Below are 18,712 nucleotides of genomic sequence, written 5' to 3' on the forward strand. Positions count from 1 at the left end.
GGAGCAGAACAGAAAATGTTCCGCTAGGAAGGTTCGTAACATTGATTCTTTCAGCTTGCAGAACAAGAGCTTTACAAAGTTCATCATAATACCAATTACTCAGTTGCCACCAAATCAAGACACAACAGTTGCAAAATACCACAATACAAACAATCCAGAAAAAATTGGATAAATAAAGCTGAAACGAATTGTGAAGAGAACAGTTCAAACTCGAAGATCAGTGAGGGCATAAACTAAGATCCTAGAACTTTAACCTGCTTCTCTAGGCGCGATCAAAGCATCATTTCAACCATTTTCTCTGCACAACACATAATTTATCACCTCTTTGAGACGTATAAGTTAAAATCAACACACCAAACTCAGCTGCGACGGTTTTACTAACTCCTCCATAAATGTACTCCCACTTCGAGGTATTGTTGAGCACTCCGGTGCGCAATGACAGGAAATCTCATAAAACCGCATTTGACTCGTTGAATGAAAAAGGGCGAGATCAACAAGCTCGTAAAATTAAGGATAGTATTTAAGAGTTGAACTCAGGTAGACCAAGAATCATCCCACTGGAAATTTTTTTTTCAGTAAGTGATTTCTCAATTATAAAAGGAGCTCCAAGCTTCTGTAACATACAACCACCTGTGCCCAAACATTCCAGCTCGCTATGCGACCCTTCCAGCTCGAAGCGCAAACCGCAGAGTGCGGGCAATACCAAGAATCAGATGTATAAAGATCATAGGGACTGTCCTGACAAAGGGCCTTCAAGGTGGAGTTTCTGGCATTCGGAAATGCAATCGATCTAAACATGTGATTAACCAAAAACATGTAAGTTGAGTGAAGCTTCTTACAAACTATTGAGCCGGTCTTTGGCAAGCACAGAACAGACGCCAAGTGATGAAGGACATCACGAGGGATGCCAATAACTCAAAGCTTACAACATTTGAAAATTCCCAAGCCAAACCCTTCCGCAAGTAGTTGGTGATGGACGGCATTGCCGCAACGACCCCCGCGGTTGTGTAAATGACCGGTACCAGAGCCGATGGCTTGTTCTTCCTCAACCACATGAGCGATCCCAGCGCGGCAAGAGACACAGTCAAGACCAAATTAGCATTGGACTCCAACCCTTGCAGTAGGTGCTCCCACGTAAACTCCAGCCCTTTGGCACCGACCCACAATGGCGCCAATCTGTGCAACAACGCATCAGCGAACGCCCAGCCCAATCCAACCGCCTGGAACTTATGGTCTTGGGAGATGCTCCTGTGGCTCACCTGGGTGAGAGCGTAATACAACCCACCCACATCCAGAAACCCAATGAGGCCCTTAAGAAGCTCCTGACCCAGATCGAAGTCATCGTGCTCGCTGACTTGCAGAAACGTTGCCTGGCAGATGAGCTTCACCAGGGTGGTTACTAAATACACGATCGCAGCTTTGATGCAAGTGCCAAGGGTGTCATACTCCGACAGTGGAGTAGCCTTGTAGTAAATGGCGTGAGGACCGAACGTGAGAGCGGCGCAGTTGAAGAAATGGAAGAACGTCATCTTCACAATGACGATGGTCGTGCTCCCTGGCTATGGCAGGGGATCGGGACGACGACCTGCAAAATTTGCACCTAAACTGCGAAACCCTAAACCTTCACCGGATGTGGAAGAAGAACTATATGACTCTCTCTGCTCGAGGACCCCCCAACTTCCAGGTCGTGGATGAATGTATTATGTGATGGATGGATGCATTTTTGGATGGATGCATTTTTGGATGGATGGGTGGTCGCGAACGGAATAGAATATTGAACAGGTGTCGATTCTGACGTTAAATGACTGCAACATTCATTTAAAACTGCAACATTCATTCAACTGCATCAATCTCAAGTTCTGAATTCACTAGAATTTTTCACATTCTACAATGAAATCTCTTTGATTTTTTTTCTTTTATTATTGCTATACAACTCTTATGTGATCAAATTATAGTTTCTTGAATATATATACTTAAAAAACTTTCAAATAGTATTACACATAATGAAAGTTATGTTTGGAGCAATATGTATATTCTTTGATACTACTTGCTTTAACATGCACTATTCGAAATATAAATCTAAGTTTAAGGTTTAGACTAAAAAAAACTTACACATGTTAATTTCTTGTGATATATTTATGTATTTTTTAAAAAAATCGAAATCTTGGATGATTTTTAATTTTATTTATTTATTATATTGTATTTTTTTTTACTTGAAGATAAAATAAAGGAGTTTGACAATAAGGCTAAAAAGATGTGTATTTGGATTGTTAAGAAACTAAGAAAAGAAAAACACATATAATTTATTTATTTTCTTGTTTTTGATAAAAATATTGTTATCTATAGGATTTTATTATAATAATAAGACATTGAATAATTTTTAATTTTATAAAAAATAAAAAATATTTAAAAAAAAATTAAAGTACTTTTATAAGAAATTTATTTTTTATACAAATTCATTAGATTTTTTTATGACTTTTAATTAGAAAAAAAGTCTCTGTCTTTATATATATATATATATATATATATATATCAAATCTAAATTATTTACTTAAAAAATTATGTTGCAAAGTATAATTTTTATATTACAAAATTATGTCTACTAGATGAAAACTTACATTCTAAACCTATTTTTTGTACAATGTAAGTTACATTTCTTGTTATAGAAGTGATATAATCTCTTATTCCTAGCTTATCCTTAACTAGTTGATTAATTTTCAATACTTGGTAATGTGGCTAAATAAAAACATCAATAATAAAGAGCTTACACTTGGGGGATTTTTCACATACTCTAGCAAAAAATGATTAATGGGTACAACTATTGTAAGGCAGGAGCCCAGAGGCACACCATCAAAATCAGCCACCGAAGAATGCCCTCACAATTTCTAATAATCTCCACGCATTCAACCATGAAACGTGAGATGTAATGTCGTTCAACCTATTCATTGAGCTTCAACTTCAGATGACACAATGACTCCTTTCAATTTAATCAGCTCACAAGATTAAAAATATTTGCAATTGTGTCGGTCGTAAATCTATAAGAGTTTGCATTATTGTTCCCAACTTTGAGTACTCCATTACAGTCTACTTTTTCCTGCAAAATGACTGTAGCTGCTCGCATAATGCACTTGTATCGAAAAAGTACTCTGGTACTGGGCCATATGAGAAAAAAGAACCGAGATACCGTCTTGGTACCTGTCGATTCAATGCTCTATGTCCAAGTTCGGGCAACGGAGACTGCCTTCCTGGACTTTCGTGTTAACACAATGAAGATAGCCATTGTGCTTACATGACATCGACCAAAGCTTTGGTAACAAATCTTAGAACTGCTTGAACTTTGATGATTTGCTGGTTGAAGTTAATTCGATAACAACAAATGTCTCTGACTGGTCAAAATCTCATAGCTCGATGCTACGCTCCGAAAACTACGCTACGCTCTGGTTGCCCATGGAGGATGTTACACTTAATTTACTACATTGTCCATGGCAGAAAGCGAAATAGCAAGGGATTTCCTTCCTCAAACCAGGACAAATGGAAACTAGCAGCAACAAGACGTATGCCTTCCGGTCAACACTGAAAAGCTAGCAGTAATCTAGCTGGGTATATGCCCATATTACAAATGGTTGATTCAATTTAGAAAAAAGACTACATTGTTCAGCAAAGACATGTTTAAACACATATGAATGTTCAAGAAGTCAAGCATTGAACCATCTCCAAATAGATATGTCTATTGAGGGACATTGAATGTTTTCCTGTGATTAATGAGCGAAAGAAAAGGAAGAGAGCAGTATGTTGGTTGAAGTCCAGTTAATTCATGAAGGTATGAGGTACACCTCCATCCTCACCAGCTCAAATACACATTCTTACTTCCCAAGAAGCTGTAGAAATGAGGGAATTGAAGCAAAAAATTGATTGAGCTCTAGGATTCTACAGATCCAGAGCTTTCAAGTGTAGGCAGACATGCCCACGGATGGACCAAACGATGTTTTATCCTCTCGAGCTCCCGAAATGACAACATAGTAAATCTCCGTCATCACCATGGTGATGAAAGTAAAGGCAGACGCCGCTGCGAACAAGCTCTTTTGAACTTCCTTGCAAGTAATATTACCCTCGCTTGGATCGTACAGGCGCTTGGTTTGGATTTTGTTCTGGCTTGCTCCTGCGAGAAGAGCTGACGAGGCGATTATGAAAGCGATCCTACAAAACACGTCGACCAGAGGTTAATTCATGTCAAGAATATTAACAAATCTGGACACTTGCAGCCTCGATTCTTTCGAGTTACTTATGGTATTCTAAAACACACCAATCGCCCGTCAATCAGGTACATATAATGAACCGGGTTCACAGAGATGCTGAGAAAGCATAACGTACAAACACCAAAGAAAGAGACGAAGTGTAAGAGTAGTTCACCATGAGAAGATAAACAATATAACGCCCAATAAGCGGGCACCTCCTGGTTTGTAGCCACTCCCACAGCAAAGACACTTTGTGACAATCATGACTAACACCTGGGCGACCAGCAGGAAAACGAAAGAGCCAGCAGCGAATCCAGTTGCGATGTCTGTGGTGTACTGGCATTTCAAGGTGCCTAGATCCTCATCAACTACCGTGAGATCCCCCTGAGAACAAATAAACCTTCCATCACATTATATCGTTACTCCTCAACACGATCTATAAGTAATTGATTTAGGTACGTCAGAGGGAAGATTACCAACGTCCTCGCAATATCTTGGCATGCAAAGACTGCAATTTCAGGAAAATTAAGACTCAGGTTGTAACAGCAGTTTGGAGACATGATGGAGGGACCAACACAGGAGAAATTCTAAAATAATTAAATAAAAATTGCAGAAAGGTCTACTAATGTAGGAAGATTTGAACTTTTATGACTAATAAGTCGATTGAGAGATAAAGGAATGGCAACCTGGCTTCGTCTCGCCATAGCTCCGAGGGCGAGACCGAAGGAAATTAGATAGAACACAGTACTGGCGCCGATGACTATGATACTGGCGGAACCCATCTTGGACAAGCTGTGGCTGCAGTGTTAATCTTGCAGGTCCGGACTCCTTCAACCACTCTGCATCCGCACACAAACACAAATTTTAGCTTCACGTAAAACACCCAACCAGCTGAAATCTTGTACCAAGGCTAAAGCAAACTCAAATAAATGGTCTTAAAAGGATCAATCCGGCAAGAAGAATAAAAATAATAATATCGGCTCGTAGAAACAAAGTGTGTTAAAGGCTGCGTGGAGCCTCTGTCCACCTCAGTTGGTAAAAGAATTATCACAAAAAATACTTAAAGACTAGAGCTTTGTTCCCTCGTTCATCAGTCTGCTACAGTCTCCAATATCAAGATCGGCAATGGAGGACATGAGTTCCTTTATGCAGCTACCACCTAACGTGGGATCCACTTAAACTTCATCTTTCCTAATTACACCACCCACAAAACCTCGAAGCAAAGAAACTATAGCACCCACATCGCACCCCCTTCAAGCATGCACGTAGTCCAACACACCCACCATCGACACAGCCGAGCTCCAAGAACGAAAACCCCGAGGAAATCTTTCGCCTTTGGACAAAATTTGTCACATAAAACATTCAAACACAACACCCTCCAAGAAACAACCAGCATCATATGCACGGTTTCAGTGAGCAGTGTCAGATTTAGACCTGTTACCCCAGTCCACTACCAGGGAAGAAAACGAAACAGCACCATAGCAAGCACGCCAAGAATATATGAGCAAACTCACTATCAACGACAAAAAAATTGCAGCAATAGGTCTGCCGAGAACGGACAATGTACACAAGTATGGCGATTGAAGCAGCGATGAGTGGAGGGAGCAGCCTTGAGTTGTGAAAAAACATGAAGCTCTCACCCACAGACTACAGTGTGTCGCGTTATGGAGAATAGCAAACCTGGGGTTCGGGTACTGCCTGACAAACACAAGCTCACCTTCAAAACACTGATGGTCACCGCCACCTCCAGTACTTGATATTACTCCATCCGTGTGAGAGAAACTCCTCGACAGTCTTCCACATGCCTTCACCATCAACCAAAGCAGCTCTTCGCCATTTTCACCACCATCCAGCATATATACAGATCTACAACATCCCTCTCAGAAACACAGAATCAACTCTAGTGGTTGATTTGAAGTTACGCTTCAGTATTATTTCTGGGCACAGAATTGAAGAGGCGGTGTCAGGAACTGTGAAGCTTGAATCTATGGCTCCCTTTTGAGGTTGTAAACATGATGTCCTGTTCAGTTCTGTTTTGAATTTTATTCTTTTACCTCAGTATAATTGTTCTGTTTATTTTGCTGCAAAGTTGCACAAGGATAAGAGAGTGTTTCCATACATGATTGCTTTAATGTGAGTGCAAGAAGCTTCGGGCCTAATAATGTATGCTGAATAGGTCCCAGTGGATCCAGGGGTTGCAACACTAATGTCTGGGCCTATCATTGTAGTGAGTTGATACAATGGTGTGTTTTTTAGGTCGATGAGTGTTCATTACATCAACCTGTGAAAAAAGTATGTTTTTTTTTAAAATACAGTGGAAATACAAGAAAAAAGTGCAATAGATTATGCATAGTAGATTAGTGTATCTTCTAATGTTATATCTCACATTCTCAACACTTTGTTCTTTAAAACATATTCAACATTTTGGATATGACTTTTTATTGAATACATTCAAAAGAGTTTGTTTAACTAATATTTTTAAGTTTTTAGTATTATTTATATATACACTAATCATCAAATATAAAAAAAAATATACTGTCTATTTTTATTTTTTGAATAATTTATTTATACAAATTGCAATAATCAACTTTTTATAAAAACTTGGATTAAAAGACTTGTGAAAAGTATTTGTAAAGTCTCAAAAAGTCTCTTAAAGTTATATGAATAAATTGAAACTTACAAGTCCAACAAATAAAAATAAAACTATAACGACTTTTCTATCATTAACTCTTGTATAAAGTAATACTTATTCAATAAATTTAAACTTTCCAATATTAGCATGACCACGAGATTATTTTGCTATGTTATGATAGAATAACTTTGGCTTTTGTTTCTTAATATTATTTATTAAATTATATTATGAATAATAAGATATAATACATAAATATTTTTAATTTTATAAAACTTAAAATTATTAAAATATATATATATATTTATTTATTTAATGATTTTAACTTTAAATTATTTTAATTACTATATTATATATATATATCTATTTATATATAGATATAAATATATGTATATATAAAATTATCATTTTATTAATAAATATCATATTTTATAAAACATAAAAGTATTAAATATTAGAAATTATTAATTATTAGAATAACAAACAACATTAGACACCTAAATTCTACCTAGAGTAAGTTTTGAAATCACAAAAATAATGTACAATATTTTTTAAAATTTGCCAATTATTACCAAATCTTCATTAAGAACTTTTTTCAAGTTGCAACCTCTCTTATACATCTAATATGTAAAAACAAACTTAAGTGGAACAAAGAAGCTAAAACATCTTTTTGAAGCTTTAAAGACTACATTTAATTTTGCATCAATCTTATATTGTATCAACTTTTTGAAGGCATTCTTTATGGAAATAGATGCATTAGACTTTGCCATGGATGTTGTTTTGTTAGAAATGGGAGCAAAAGACAAGCTCCACCTAATTTCAAGTTGTAATACAACTATATGGTAAAAATATGATCAAAAATAAATTTCTAATTGATATCTAATTATCTTGGTTCAATAACAATTCAAGATATTTAAACATGACTTTTATAAAGCCTTTTAGTTTATTTTCTTATCTTAATAGCTACTAGATTAAAGATTGGTCAGTAATTTTACCATCTAGGCTGTAGAAACTCTTTTACTACCTTTAAAAGGCCATAAATTGATAAAATCAAACTAAAATAGGTAAAAATTAGCATGGTTGATATTAGGATTAAATTGAAGGTAGGATTGGGCTAAAATCTCCTAGAATAGGTTAGATTGATACTCAAGGATCAATTGTTTATGAGACAAGGTCAATATCAGACCTCTAGCTATTAAAACAAATGCCTAAGATAAAGTAGGGAGACATTTGAAGATTGACAATTAGGATTTGAGAGCTAGCTTTAAGTTAATTCCAGAAGTATAAGGCTTGTTTTCAAAGGGTTTGATATGACTTTGCAATTGCTGTTCAAAATCAGGGTTTGTATTGGTGATTTGGGATTTATGCAATACAATTAGAGCTAGCACTCTAGGCTAGTTCATGCAATTGGTATCACATCTATAGTTCAAAATTTGATAATACTTAGATAATTAGGTGTACTAAATGTATGTAATTTTTTTTGTTAATTTAATAATGCAATTGAGAGATATCTAGGTTTTAGTACAAGAGGATATTTAAAGTTGGCAGTTTGAGATTGGATAGGGTTTCTATAATATCTAAAGTTCTACTTATCAAATCAAGGTGAAATTTTGCATCATTATAGAAAATTTCATGATTAAGCTATATACTAATTTTGAATTGAAGTTACTAGTTGAAAAAAGAGAAATTGGTATTAGAACAATAACATCAACTTTCAAGTTTGTGGCCAAGTGTCATCAATACAATTTTTGGACTTTTTCTCATTATTTGTAAGTTGGATTGGACTGAATTTTTCTAAGCATGTAGAAGACTTATAATGGCATTTGTATTCAAAATTTTGCTCCAAATAGATGATCAAATTAGGAGTTATAGCTTGCTAAATTCAGTAAATAGGATTAGAACTTACAAGAAAAAATCAACATTGCCTAATTATGAAAGTAATAAGGCAATAAGAATTTGTATATAATTGAAGTTATTAAGAAGAGTATTTTTGAGCACTTTGCATTAGTTTTATATACTTTTAAATTAAAATTCGAATTACTTTATATTTAGATGGTTTAAACCTATTAAGCTTTCTGAATATTTATCAAGTACAACTTTATCTTCCACAATGAGGTATCTCATGTATTCTCAAGCAAGAATTCACATAATATAACACTAATAGATTTTTATTCCAAATTTTTTTTGATAGCTAAGATTAACTATGAAATCTATGATAAAGAGCTTCTTATAATCATAGATTTATTTCAAGAATAGCATTTTTATTTAAAAGATATCTCTAATCCAGTCACTGTATATATGAATGGAAAGAACCTTAAGTATTTCAAGTCAGCATATGTTTTAAATCATTGCAAAGCATGTTGGAGCATGTCTTTATCAAAATTTTATTTTAAGATTATTTATTAATCCAAAAAATAATAAGGTTCTTCAAATACCTTTTTTAGATGTTCTTATCTTACACCAAAAGAAAAAAAATATAACTTTTCATAAATAAAGAATAGTTCTTTTGAAGCTAGAGTATTTTCATCTTCAAGCAATAAAATCAATATTGATTGTTGATTCAACATTTGTCAAGCAAATTCAATTAAGTATGTCTTTTGATCTTCTTGTTGAAGATATCAAAAAATAATTCTTCTAAATCTCATGATACTTCTAAGTTTAAATTCAAGAATAACGTATTTTATTTTAAAGAGCTATTATATATTCCAAAAAATAAAATATAATTACATATTCTTCAAGCTCATCATGACTTTTAAGCAGCCAAATATTTTGGATATAATAAGACTTTGGAATTAATATCAAGAAATTTTTGATGGCTTCAAATTTCAAAAGTAGTTAAAGACTTTGTATAATCTTGTGATATTTGTTTAAGATAAAAAACTCCTTATCATTGACCTTATAAAATTCTCCAGCTATTATCTATTCTATAAAATCATAATCTTTTGTTTCTTTGAATTTTATTATAGATCTTATAGTCTCAAGTTTGTATGATTCTATATTTGTGATTGTAGATCATTTTATAAAAATGGTATATTTTCTATTATATACAAAATCTATCAGAAGTAAAAAAAATAGCTAAGCTTTTTTTTAACAACATCTATCAATATCATGGATTACTCAAAAATATTATATTGGATAGGGAAGCTCAATTTATATCAAGATTTTGGAGAATCCTTTTAAAGATCTTAAAAATAGATATAAAGCTATTTTTGGCTTTTCATCTTCAAATTAATATACAAACAGAATAAGTGAATCAAGTTCTAGACCAATATTTGAGGTATACTATTAATTATCATTAAAATGATTAGAAAACTTTTTTATTATTGGCAAAATTTTAGTATATTAATTTGATACTTTATTCTATTCAATAAATATCTTTCTTTGTCAATTATGATTATTATCTATGATTTGATATTTTTGACTTTTCAAAAATTAATAATCATGTAGCAAAAGATTTGATGAGTCATTTGTTAGAGCAATATGCAACAATAAAGATGCACTTAAAAGAAGCTCAAGAACAACAAAAGATCAATGGGGATGCTTATTGCACAGAACAACCACAATTCAATGTGGGTGATAAGATATGGCTATTTCATTGTAATATCAAGACTACTTATCATTGTAATAAGTTGCACTATTGTTGGCTTGGAATTTTTTCTATTTATGAAGAAGTCAATTCTATTGCTTATTGATTATATCTACCAGAGTTTATGAAGATCCTTTATATATTCTATGTATATTTTCTTGAGCCATATAAGATAATGAATAATTTGGAAAAAAGATAAATTCCACCTTTGCCTATAGAAGTAGATAATAATCAAGAGTTGAAGGTGGAAGAAGTCTTAGATTCATAATATTTTCTAAAGAAGCTTTTTAGAAGCTTTATAAATACTGCTTTAACTTTATATGTCTTTACAGTTAATTAATAGGTTAGAAACTTAGTCAATAAATTAACCACATGTTGGTAGCTTATAGAATAAGTTAATTATATAGCTCACATATAAAAAAATTACATTATAAATTAAGATATGTATCTTACAAAGTCAACATGTTTTGGAGGTCTTATAAGGCATTGCCATGTAGTTCTTAGTTAAGAGTATATATAGTGGCAAGAGTGAAGCCTTTTTTATTCTTGTCAATGCCTTTTTAGTCGTTAGTCTTATTTCAAGACTTTTTAGTCTTCTTGTCTTTGACAATAGCCATTCTAGCTTAATATTATATTATCTTATCTTTGAGTGATTTTCCAATCTTTTGAGTAATATAAAAGTATATTAATATTTTAGTTATTTGAGGTTCATGTCTTTGATACAAACTTATTTTTATATGTTTTAAAAGAATCATTATATTATTCAATAGATCCATAATTTTTGATCTATTTTTAATTTGAAAATCGAAACCATTCTAGGATATATTAATTATAAATATTATATCATATAAAATAATTTTTATAAGTAATAATCTTATACAATGTATACCTTCAAAAGATCTTTAGCAAATAATCAATTTTTATCAAATATATCTTTGAAATATATATTTTTTTGTCATCTTGTATACTTTAATATGAGAGTTTTTTTTATTATTGCAAAGAAGTATCAATAATCTATGCTCTTGGACCTTAAACAACAATATGAAGAATTTACTAAAATATTTTATTAAAGAAAATAATAATTTTACCAAGTAATTTGTTAGTGTCATTTATCATTCAACTTTGATACATGCTATTATGTTGTGGTTTGGCTATCATGTAAAAATAATACATATATATATATATATATTGAATATATAATTTACTATATAATATAATAAAAGCCATATTATTAGATTTTAATTGATTACACTTATTATTTTGAAGTGGTTAGTTTAAAAGAACTATTATTGAAGTTGATTTTATGATGATAATAATTTTATATATTTATAATCATCTTTATTAGATATTAATAACTCTTAAAATCTTATTTTATTTTTTTATTTGATGTTTAGGACGCATACTATACAAAACTTATTAAAAAAAGAATTGGAGAAGGATTTCAATATAAAAAGAGTAGTTAGGCCAATCATATGGATGAATGGAGATGGATGATCAAAATTTCCATTCTTATTGGCCAAAATTCATATCTAATGGACTTTAAAGAAGCTTCCTATGGCCTTATTAGAAATTAGGATTACTCTTTTAAGGCCATTTGAACTTGAGAGGCTAAAATCTAGAAGTTTTGGATTTTGACTATAATTTTGGTATAAATTTTGTATAATTTGGAATTTTTATAAAAGAAATATAGGCACTCAAAATTAAGGTACTAGTTTTGTACCTACTATCATTTTTTTAGACATAACACAAACATAAATGAAGTAATGAAATATTAGTAATCGGAATTAAAGAGAACACTTTTTTTTAATACAATTTTTACATATTTCTTGATAAATTCTAAGCTAGGATGAAGGAGATATAGGAAGTTGAAGTTAGTACTTGCAATCTAAATGCAATAGGTCATACAATTTACTAGTGTTTTTATTTTGAGCTATATCTTAAATAATTTGATAAGATTTTAGCTCAAAAATTCTAAAAATGTATATTATCATATTATTATATTTTATAAATAAATTTTATGGCATTTGAATTTTTTAATTTTAAAATATCAAAAAAATAATATTTGGATGCTTATAAATTAGAGTTTGGAGCACTTGCTAGGATTTCTAAAATACAATTTTTTTTTTGTAGATTTAAAACTCACTTTTTCATTAATAAAGCTTAAGGATAAATTCTACATCATCTAGAAATTTTAGAAAAATTGAATGGTTGAATCAAGAGATATGGATTTCTAAAGTTTATGGAAAAAAAATCCTTTGTGGAAGAAAAATATTTTAAAAGGGTTTTATTATAATTTTGGTATTTTATGAAAAATAAAGGGATTTTTGGGAATCAAGATTTTATATACATCTTAAAGATGGAGATAAGGGGCTATGGAAAAATCAAGATATAAAAATAGATTTTTTTCAAGAAGTTATAGATTTTCTTTGAGCTTATTGAAAATCAAGCTCATTGATGTCACAATACATGTTGTCTTATTTGCAAATGAATTGGGATATCAATCTAACCTATCCAAGAAAGTTTTTAGCCCAATCTTACCTTCAATTTAATACTAGTATTAACTATGTTAATTATTTATCTCTTTTAATTTGATTTATCAATTTTATGGCCTTTCTAGGGTAATAAAAGACTTTTTATAGACTAGAAGACAAAATTACTAACCAATTTTTAATCTATTAGCTATTAAGATAAGAATATAAATTAAGAAGTATTTATAAAAGCCATGTTTAAATATCTTGAATTATTATTGAATCAAGATAATTAAATATTAATTAGAAATTATTTTTTGATTATATTTTTATCATATAGTTGTGTTATAACATGACATCCACTTCCTTTGAACTTGCGCATCCTCTGGTATGTGCCAAATAAACCATATGTCATAATTGGCATTACAACATTTTTTTTTTTTTTTTTTTTTTTTTTTTTTCTTTTATACTTCTATAATTCTGCTTTGTAGTGATATTCTCCAAAATCCTTAAATTCTTCAACAACTCTAGGCAATGGCTTCTCTTTCAATCTATCTTGATTTTGTTCATAATTAGGAAGCATAATAGAAATTGTATTACTTTTCTTTCATCTTTACTACATATCTTTATATAGGCAAAACCAGCATCAAACACTTTTGTTTCTACCTGTATTGCCATAATATAAGATTGTCATAAAATCAATGGTTAAAACATTGTATCTTGAATAAAAAAATATTGTTCTATTGCCTCATCTTCAATCCAAATTTTAACATTTGGGCAAGTTCTGTATAATTCACCTCTTGTATTATTAGCTGTTTATATTATCCATCCATGGTCTACATCAATTGGCCACCTCTACTACTTAAAAATTTCCTTAGACATAAGATTTATTTTAGAACCATAATCAACTAAAGTAAAAATTGATTTTTTTATGTTCCCTACCTTAACTAATACTTTTATAGTTGTCCTTACTCAATGCTTTCGAATATAATAGCTTATTTTTTTTTTTATTACTTTGATGATGAAGATATATCTTTTGATTATGACTCCTCTCTTTATTTGTTGATTGTTTGCAATAATTATCAAGTTCATCTTCTTCATCCTCACATATGGTTATATTAATATCATGATTCAATCTAGCTTCATCTATTAATTACTTCTTCTGCTCAATACTATCAATAATGACATCATAAAATTCTTTCTTGGTAATTTCTAAAATCTCCTCCAATGTAAACTCAATCTTAGCATTGAGTACATGTTCTTTAAGGACACCTTTTAAATTTGTTGCTGCTTCAATATCATATAGTAGTTTGTAAGTTTTTGACTTATCTTTGTCTCTTATATCTTTTGATTTTTTTTTTTTTGATATTGTTGAAGTATCTTCTATTATTAATTCTTGTGAAGCCATTTCAAGAGCCTTGTCTCCTCGAGTTTGTCTCTTAGAAGAATTTTCTTCTCTTGTATCATCAAAACAAAATTCTTTTCTTTTCTTCCATTAAAACTTCATGTTGGTTCTTAGCAATATATGCATGAATCAAAAGAGCCTCTACAAAATCATCTCAACCTATTATACCATGTATTATAGCTGCACTTTTCAATAATATTTTCTAAGGCATTTTTCCTTTTTGCATCATAGAAATGATAGAAGTTCAAAATTTTCTTGTCTTTATACTTTGATCAAAGTCATTATCTATTTTAGTACCACAATTTATAGCTTCAATTGTCGCAAGACCATATACAGCTAAGTAATTCTTAATTAATACTTTCATACCTCCCTTATTAAAGTTGATTTGAAGAAGATCAACAATAACTTTCAATCCTACCTTTCCATCTTTCCAAAAAATAATGCCTTTTGTATTGTCTCATTGAATTCACTGCAATCTTTTTTAGAATGAAAAATATCATCACACCAAATACATCTTTGTATGTATCCTTATTAAGAAGTAGTCTTTGAATTGTTTGTAGAAGACTTCTCCTCAAGCCTTGCAAGTTTGATTTGAAGATCTCGCATCTCATATATAATTTCTTTAAGTTCCATATCTTCTTTCTTTGATGTAGTCCTTGGAGGTTGGACCATAGGTACTATCAATCATGAAGTAGGTATTTGAGTTTTAGGTACTTATTCAATTCCTTGAATTTCAACATTTTTTTTTTTTTTTTTGTTTTTTTTTGTTTTTTTTTGTTTTTTTCTTGTTTTGTAATTAAATCCACCACATCTTTCATATTTTTCTATTTTATTGTCAATCTTTTATCTTCTTTTTTACCTTCAAGAAACAACTCTAATTTTTCTTATAATTCTCTATTAGCAGCTAGAAGAAATAACTCAACTTTATTTGGCTCCAATGTTAACTTCTCCACTTTTGATAATTGAAAATATTATCTTTCAAACTCCCTCAATAGCTCTGTTACTTATAAATTCTTGTTAGGCCGTTCAATCCATTCTAGAAATAATTTCTTAGTAAGACAATTAGTATCTTTTAAGAAATATTCATCTTTTAATCTATGTAAAAATATCTCCCATAAATTTTCATAATGCTTCATAATTGGTGTAACATGTTCTCTTATCTTTGATATTATAGCAAGTCTAAATAATTTAATCATTATTTTTTAAGAATTCAATTCAATTCTATTTTCCATATATAACATCTTAAGTACTTTAAAATATGCATTCTATCAAATTGGTCAATTCTATTGACCACTGTTTATAATACTTTGGTTGCCAAAGCTTCTTTACAATCGTTGCTTTGATACTACTACATAAATAATAAAAAACTTGAAACATAATTGCAATAATTGGATCCATGTACATACCTTATTCACCAATAGAAAATCCATTTGAAGCTCCACTTGAAGATCTACTTGAAGCTCCATCCAAAGCTCCATCAAAAATTCCATATTCAACCTTCTTATCTTCTTCTACCATCAATTTTAAATAACTACAAATACAATCCAACACCTTCTACCTCAAACTTTCACATCAGATTCACCACTTATGTTGTAATACGTGTTGTCTTACAAATATCTAAGAAATCTTAGTAGGTTTTATCTATATAAGAAGAATGAAATTCGAATTTTAATTCAAAAGTACTTAAAGCTAGTATAAAGTAATCTAAAACACTCTTCTTAGTGACCTAAATCATACATAAATTCCAATTGCCTTATTACTTTCAAAATTAGGTAATTTCAATTTCTCCTTATAAGCCTTAATCCTAATCAATGAGCTTTGGTGAACTATAACTCTTAATTTAACCATGTACTTGGTGCAAAATTTTACAAATAAATACCACAATAAGTCTTTTACATGCTTAAAGAAAATTCAGCCCAATTCAACTTTCAAATTGTGAAAAAAAGTCCAAAAACCACATTGATGTCACTTTGCTATCAACTTTAAAGTTGATGCAAATGTTTCAATAGCAATTTCTTCTTTTCAAATTATTAACTTCAATTCAAAATTGATGTGTAGCTTGATCTTAAAGTCTTCTACTTCTATGCCAAATTTTATCTTAATTTGACAAGTAGATCTTTAGATATCATAGAAATCCTATCCAACCCTAAACTTGAAATTTTTAATACCTTCTTGTATCAAAACCTAGATATCTTTTAATTCTATTGTTAAATTGATAAAAAAATTTATATACACTTAGTACATCCAATCAACTAAAAATTCTCAAATTTTGAACTATAGATGTAATACCAATTATACAAACTACCTAAGAATACTAGTCCTAATTATATTGCATAAATCTCAAATCATTGATATAAATCCTAATTTTGAACAACAATTGTAAAGCCATTTTAAACTCTTGTAAAATAAGCCTTATTCTTTTGGAATCAACTTGAAGCTAGCTTCCAAATTCTAATTGTCAATCTTCAAATTTTCTTCTATTTTGTCCTTAGTACTTAATTTAATAGCTAAAGGTCTAATTTCAATCCTGTTCCACAAATGATCAATCCTCAGATATCAATCTAACCCATCTAAGGAGGTTTTTAGCCCAGTCTTACCTTCAATTTAATCCTAATATCAACTATGCTAATTATTTATCTCTTCTAATCTAATTTTATTAATTTATGATTTTTTTAAGAGAATAAAAGAATTTCTACAACCTAGAAGGTAAAATTACTAACCAACTTTTAATCTACTAGCTATTAAGACATAAAAATAAACTAAGAAGAATTCATAAAAGCCATTTTTAAATATCTTGAATTATTTTTGAACTAAGATGATTGAATATTAATTAGAAATAAGTTTTTGATTATATTTTTACCTACAACAATATTTTTTTACTATTTATTTTAGTTCATTATTATTTTATGCAACATATTCTATAAACATTCGATTTGTAGCATGTTTATTCTAATTTTTTTTGTACAATGGTATCAATGGAAAATTAATAAATATTTTGTTTGATTCTTAAAAAAATTTATTTTTAAAAAATCATAATTTAATATCTTTGTTTTTATTGGCTTCTCAATTCAATAAATTTGAATTAGTTAATAAGATGCATGTCACGGATATACATACATATTCTAATAAATACCTATATAATTAAATAGAAGTAAGTAAAAATAGATAAAAATAGATAAATTTCATAATATCTTCTAAAAAAGCTTCATAGATGGTGTTTTGACTTTACATGTGTTTGTAGTTGATTGATAGTTTGGAAACTTAGTCAAAAAATTAACCACATATTGTTAGCTTAGAGAATAAGCTAACCATGTGTCGTACACATAGAAAACTTGCCTTCCTAGTTAAGATATGTATCTTATAAAGTCAACATGTTTGGGAGGTTCTATAGGACATTGCTACATAGTTCCTAGTTAAGAGTATATATTGAGATAAGAGTGAAGCCTTCTTTACTCTTGTCAATGCTTTTTTAGTTCTTAATCTAATTTAAAGATTTATAATTCTTTTTGTTTTTGACAATAGCCATTTTAGTTCATTACTATATCATCTTTGAATGACTTTTTAGTTTTTCTTAATGATACAAGAATGTATTGAAGATTTTTTTTTTTTTTGAGATTCATGTCCTTGAAAGTTTGACTAAAGTGCTTACTTATTGTTTTTATTTTTTTTAGAAGTGAGTGGATTATTCTACTTCTATTGTTATTTTTTAGAAGTTGCGGTGTCGTAGTAGAGAGAGTTACTTTAAGAAAGTGCTAGACCTTTGGTTGCTATTAAATGCTCAAATAAATTGCTAGATTATAAAAAACAAATATGATTTATAGCTTGTCTTCAAGAAGATAATTACATTAAATATACAAGTATAAGATGTACAAGAATATCTAAGATGTGACTAGATATTCTAAAATCACTTCTATTCCTATAGAAATCTTTTTTGTGTATGTATCACTCAATAACTTCTAATCTAACCTTCTAATTGGATTCAAAATTTTCTACAAGTTAATTTATATCTTTGAGTATCTTTATACAAAAAATCAACTATAAATTCATTAAAAGTCTTTAGATATTGCTTAATTTCTAGTAGATATTAAACATGTCAATTTTTAGGTATCTATATACTAATTGCTTCATATCTTAAAAATCCAAAACTCAAATATCATGAACTTTTTATGTGCAACTTTTCAACATATTCATCTATATTTGTAAAAAGGTTTAGCTAAAATTTAATCCAAAAACTCAAGTTATGGCAAAAATCAAAACCTCCATTAAAAACAACTAACTTACAAATTCTAGTTTTTAACACTAACTTCCAAAAACTATCTTTCCTTTGTTTTAGATTGGAATATATCAATGTTTTCATATAAAATTTAGTTCTTTAGGTTAGCTTTTTAT

The 18,712-nt window shown here is 30.0% G+C and overlaps 2 protein-coding genes across 10 annotated transcripts; both read right to left on the minus strand.

Moving 5' to 3' along the window:
• Window positions 1-538: 538 nt before the first annotated feature.
• Window positions 539-1,651, minus strand: LOC112280051 (uncharacterized). The gene has a single exon (XM_024514991.3). The coding sequence runs from the start codon at window positions 1,527-1,529 to the stop codon at window positions 843-845; it is 687 nt and encodes a 228-aa protein (XP_024370759.1). The 5' UTR covers window positions 1,530-1,651; the 3' UTR covers window positions 539-842.
• Window positions 1,652-3,613: 1,962 nt separating this feature from the next.
• Window positions 3,614-6,195, minus strand: LOC112279535 (uncharacterized). Of its 9 annotated transcripts, none has more exons than XM_024514062.3 (5): window positions 5,953-6,195; window positions 5,519-5,611; window positions 4,922-5,074; window positions 4,411-4,619; window positions 3,614-4,197 (listed from the first exon to the last, which is right to left on the minus strand). In XM_024514062.3, the coding sequence occupies exons 3-5, from the start codon at window positions 5,015-5,017 to the stop codon at window positions 3,945-3,947; spliced, it is 558 nt and encodes a 185-aa protein (XP_024369830.1). In that variant the 5' UTR covers window positions 5,018-5,074; window positions 5,519-5,611; window positions 5,953-6,195; the 3' UTR covers window positions 3,614-3,944. The 9 variants fall into 9 exon arrangements, with proteins under 9 accessions (XP_024369830.1, XP_073388776.1, XP_024369828.1 ...); XM_073532675.2 differs by lacking the exon at window positions 5,953-6,195 and adding an exon at window positions 5,916-5,947; XM_024514060.3 differs by lacking the exon at window positions 5,953-6,195 and adding an exon at window positions 5,796-5,915.
• Between the last annotated feature and the right edge of the window lie 12,517 nt (window positions 6,196-18,712).

This window comes from Physcomitrium patens, chromosome 3, assembly GCF_059467195.1.
Source record: "Physcomitrium patens ecotype Gransden chromosome 3, ASM5946719v1, whole genome shotgun sequence".
NCBI lineage: Eukaryota > Viridiplantae > Streptophyta > Bryopsida > Funariales > Funariaceae > Physcomitrium > Physcomitrium patens.

Excerpts from the sequence above, each read along its gene's own strand:
- LOC112279535 (XM_024514062.3), bottom strand. The coding sequence starts at position 5,017 with ATGGGTTCCGCCAGTATCATAGTCATCGGCGCCAGTACTGTGTTCTAT. Across the intron at positions 4,620-4,921 it reads CTATGGCGAGACGAAGCCAG|GGGGATCTCACGGTAGTTGA; the intron begins GTTGCCATTCCT and ends ATTTGTTCTCAG. Across the intron at positions 4,198-4,410 it reads ATATTGTTTATCTTCTCATG|GATCGCTTTCATAATCGCCT; the intron begins GTGAACTACTCT and ends CGTGTTTTGTAG.
- LOC112280051 (XM_024514991.3), bottom strand. The coding sequence starts at position 1,529 with ATGACGTTCTTCCATTTCTTCAACTGCGCCGCTCTCACGTTCGGTCCT.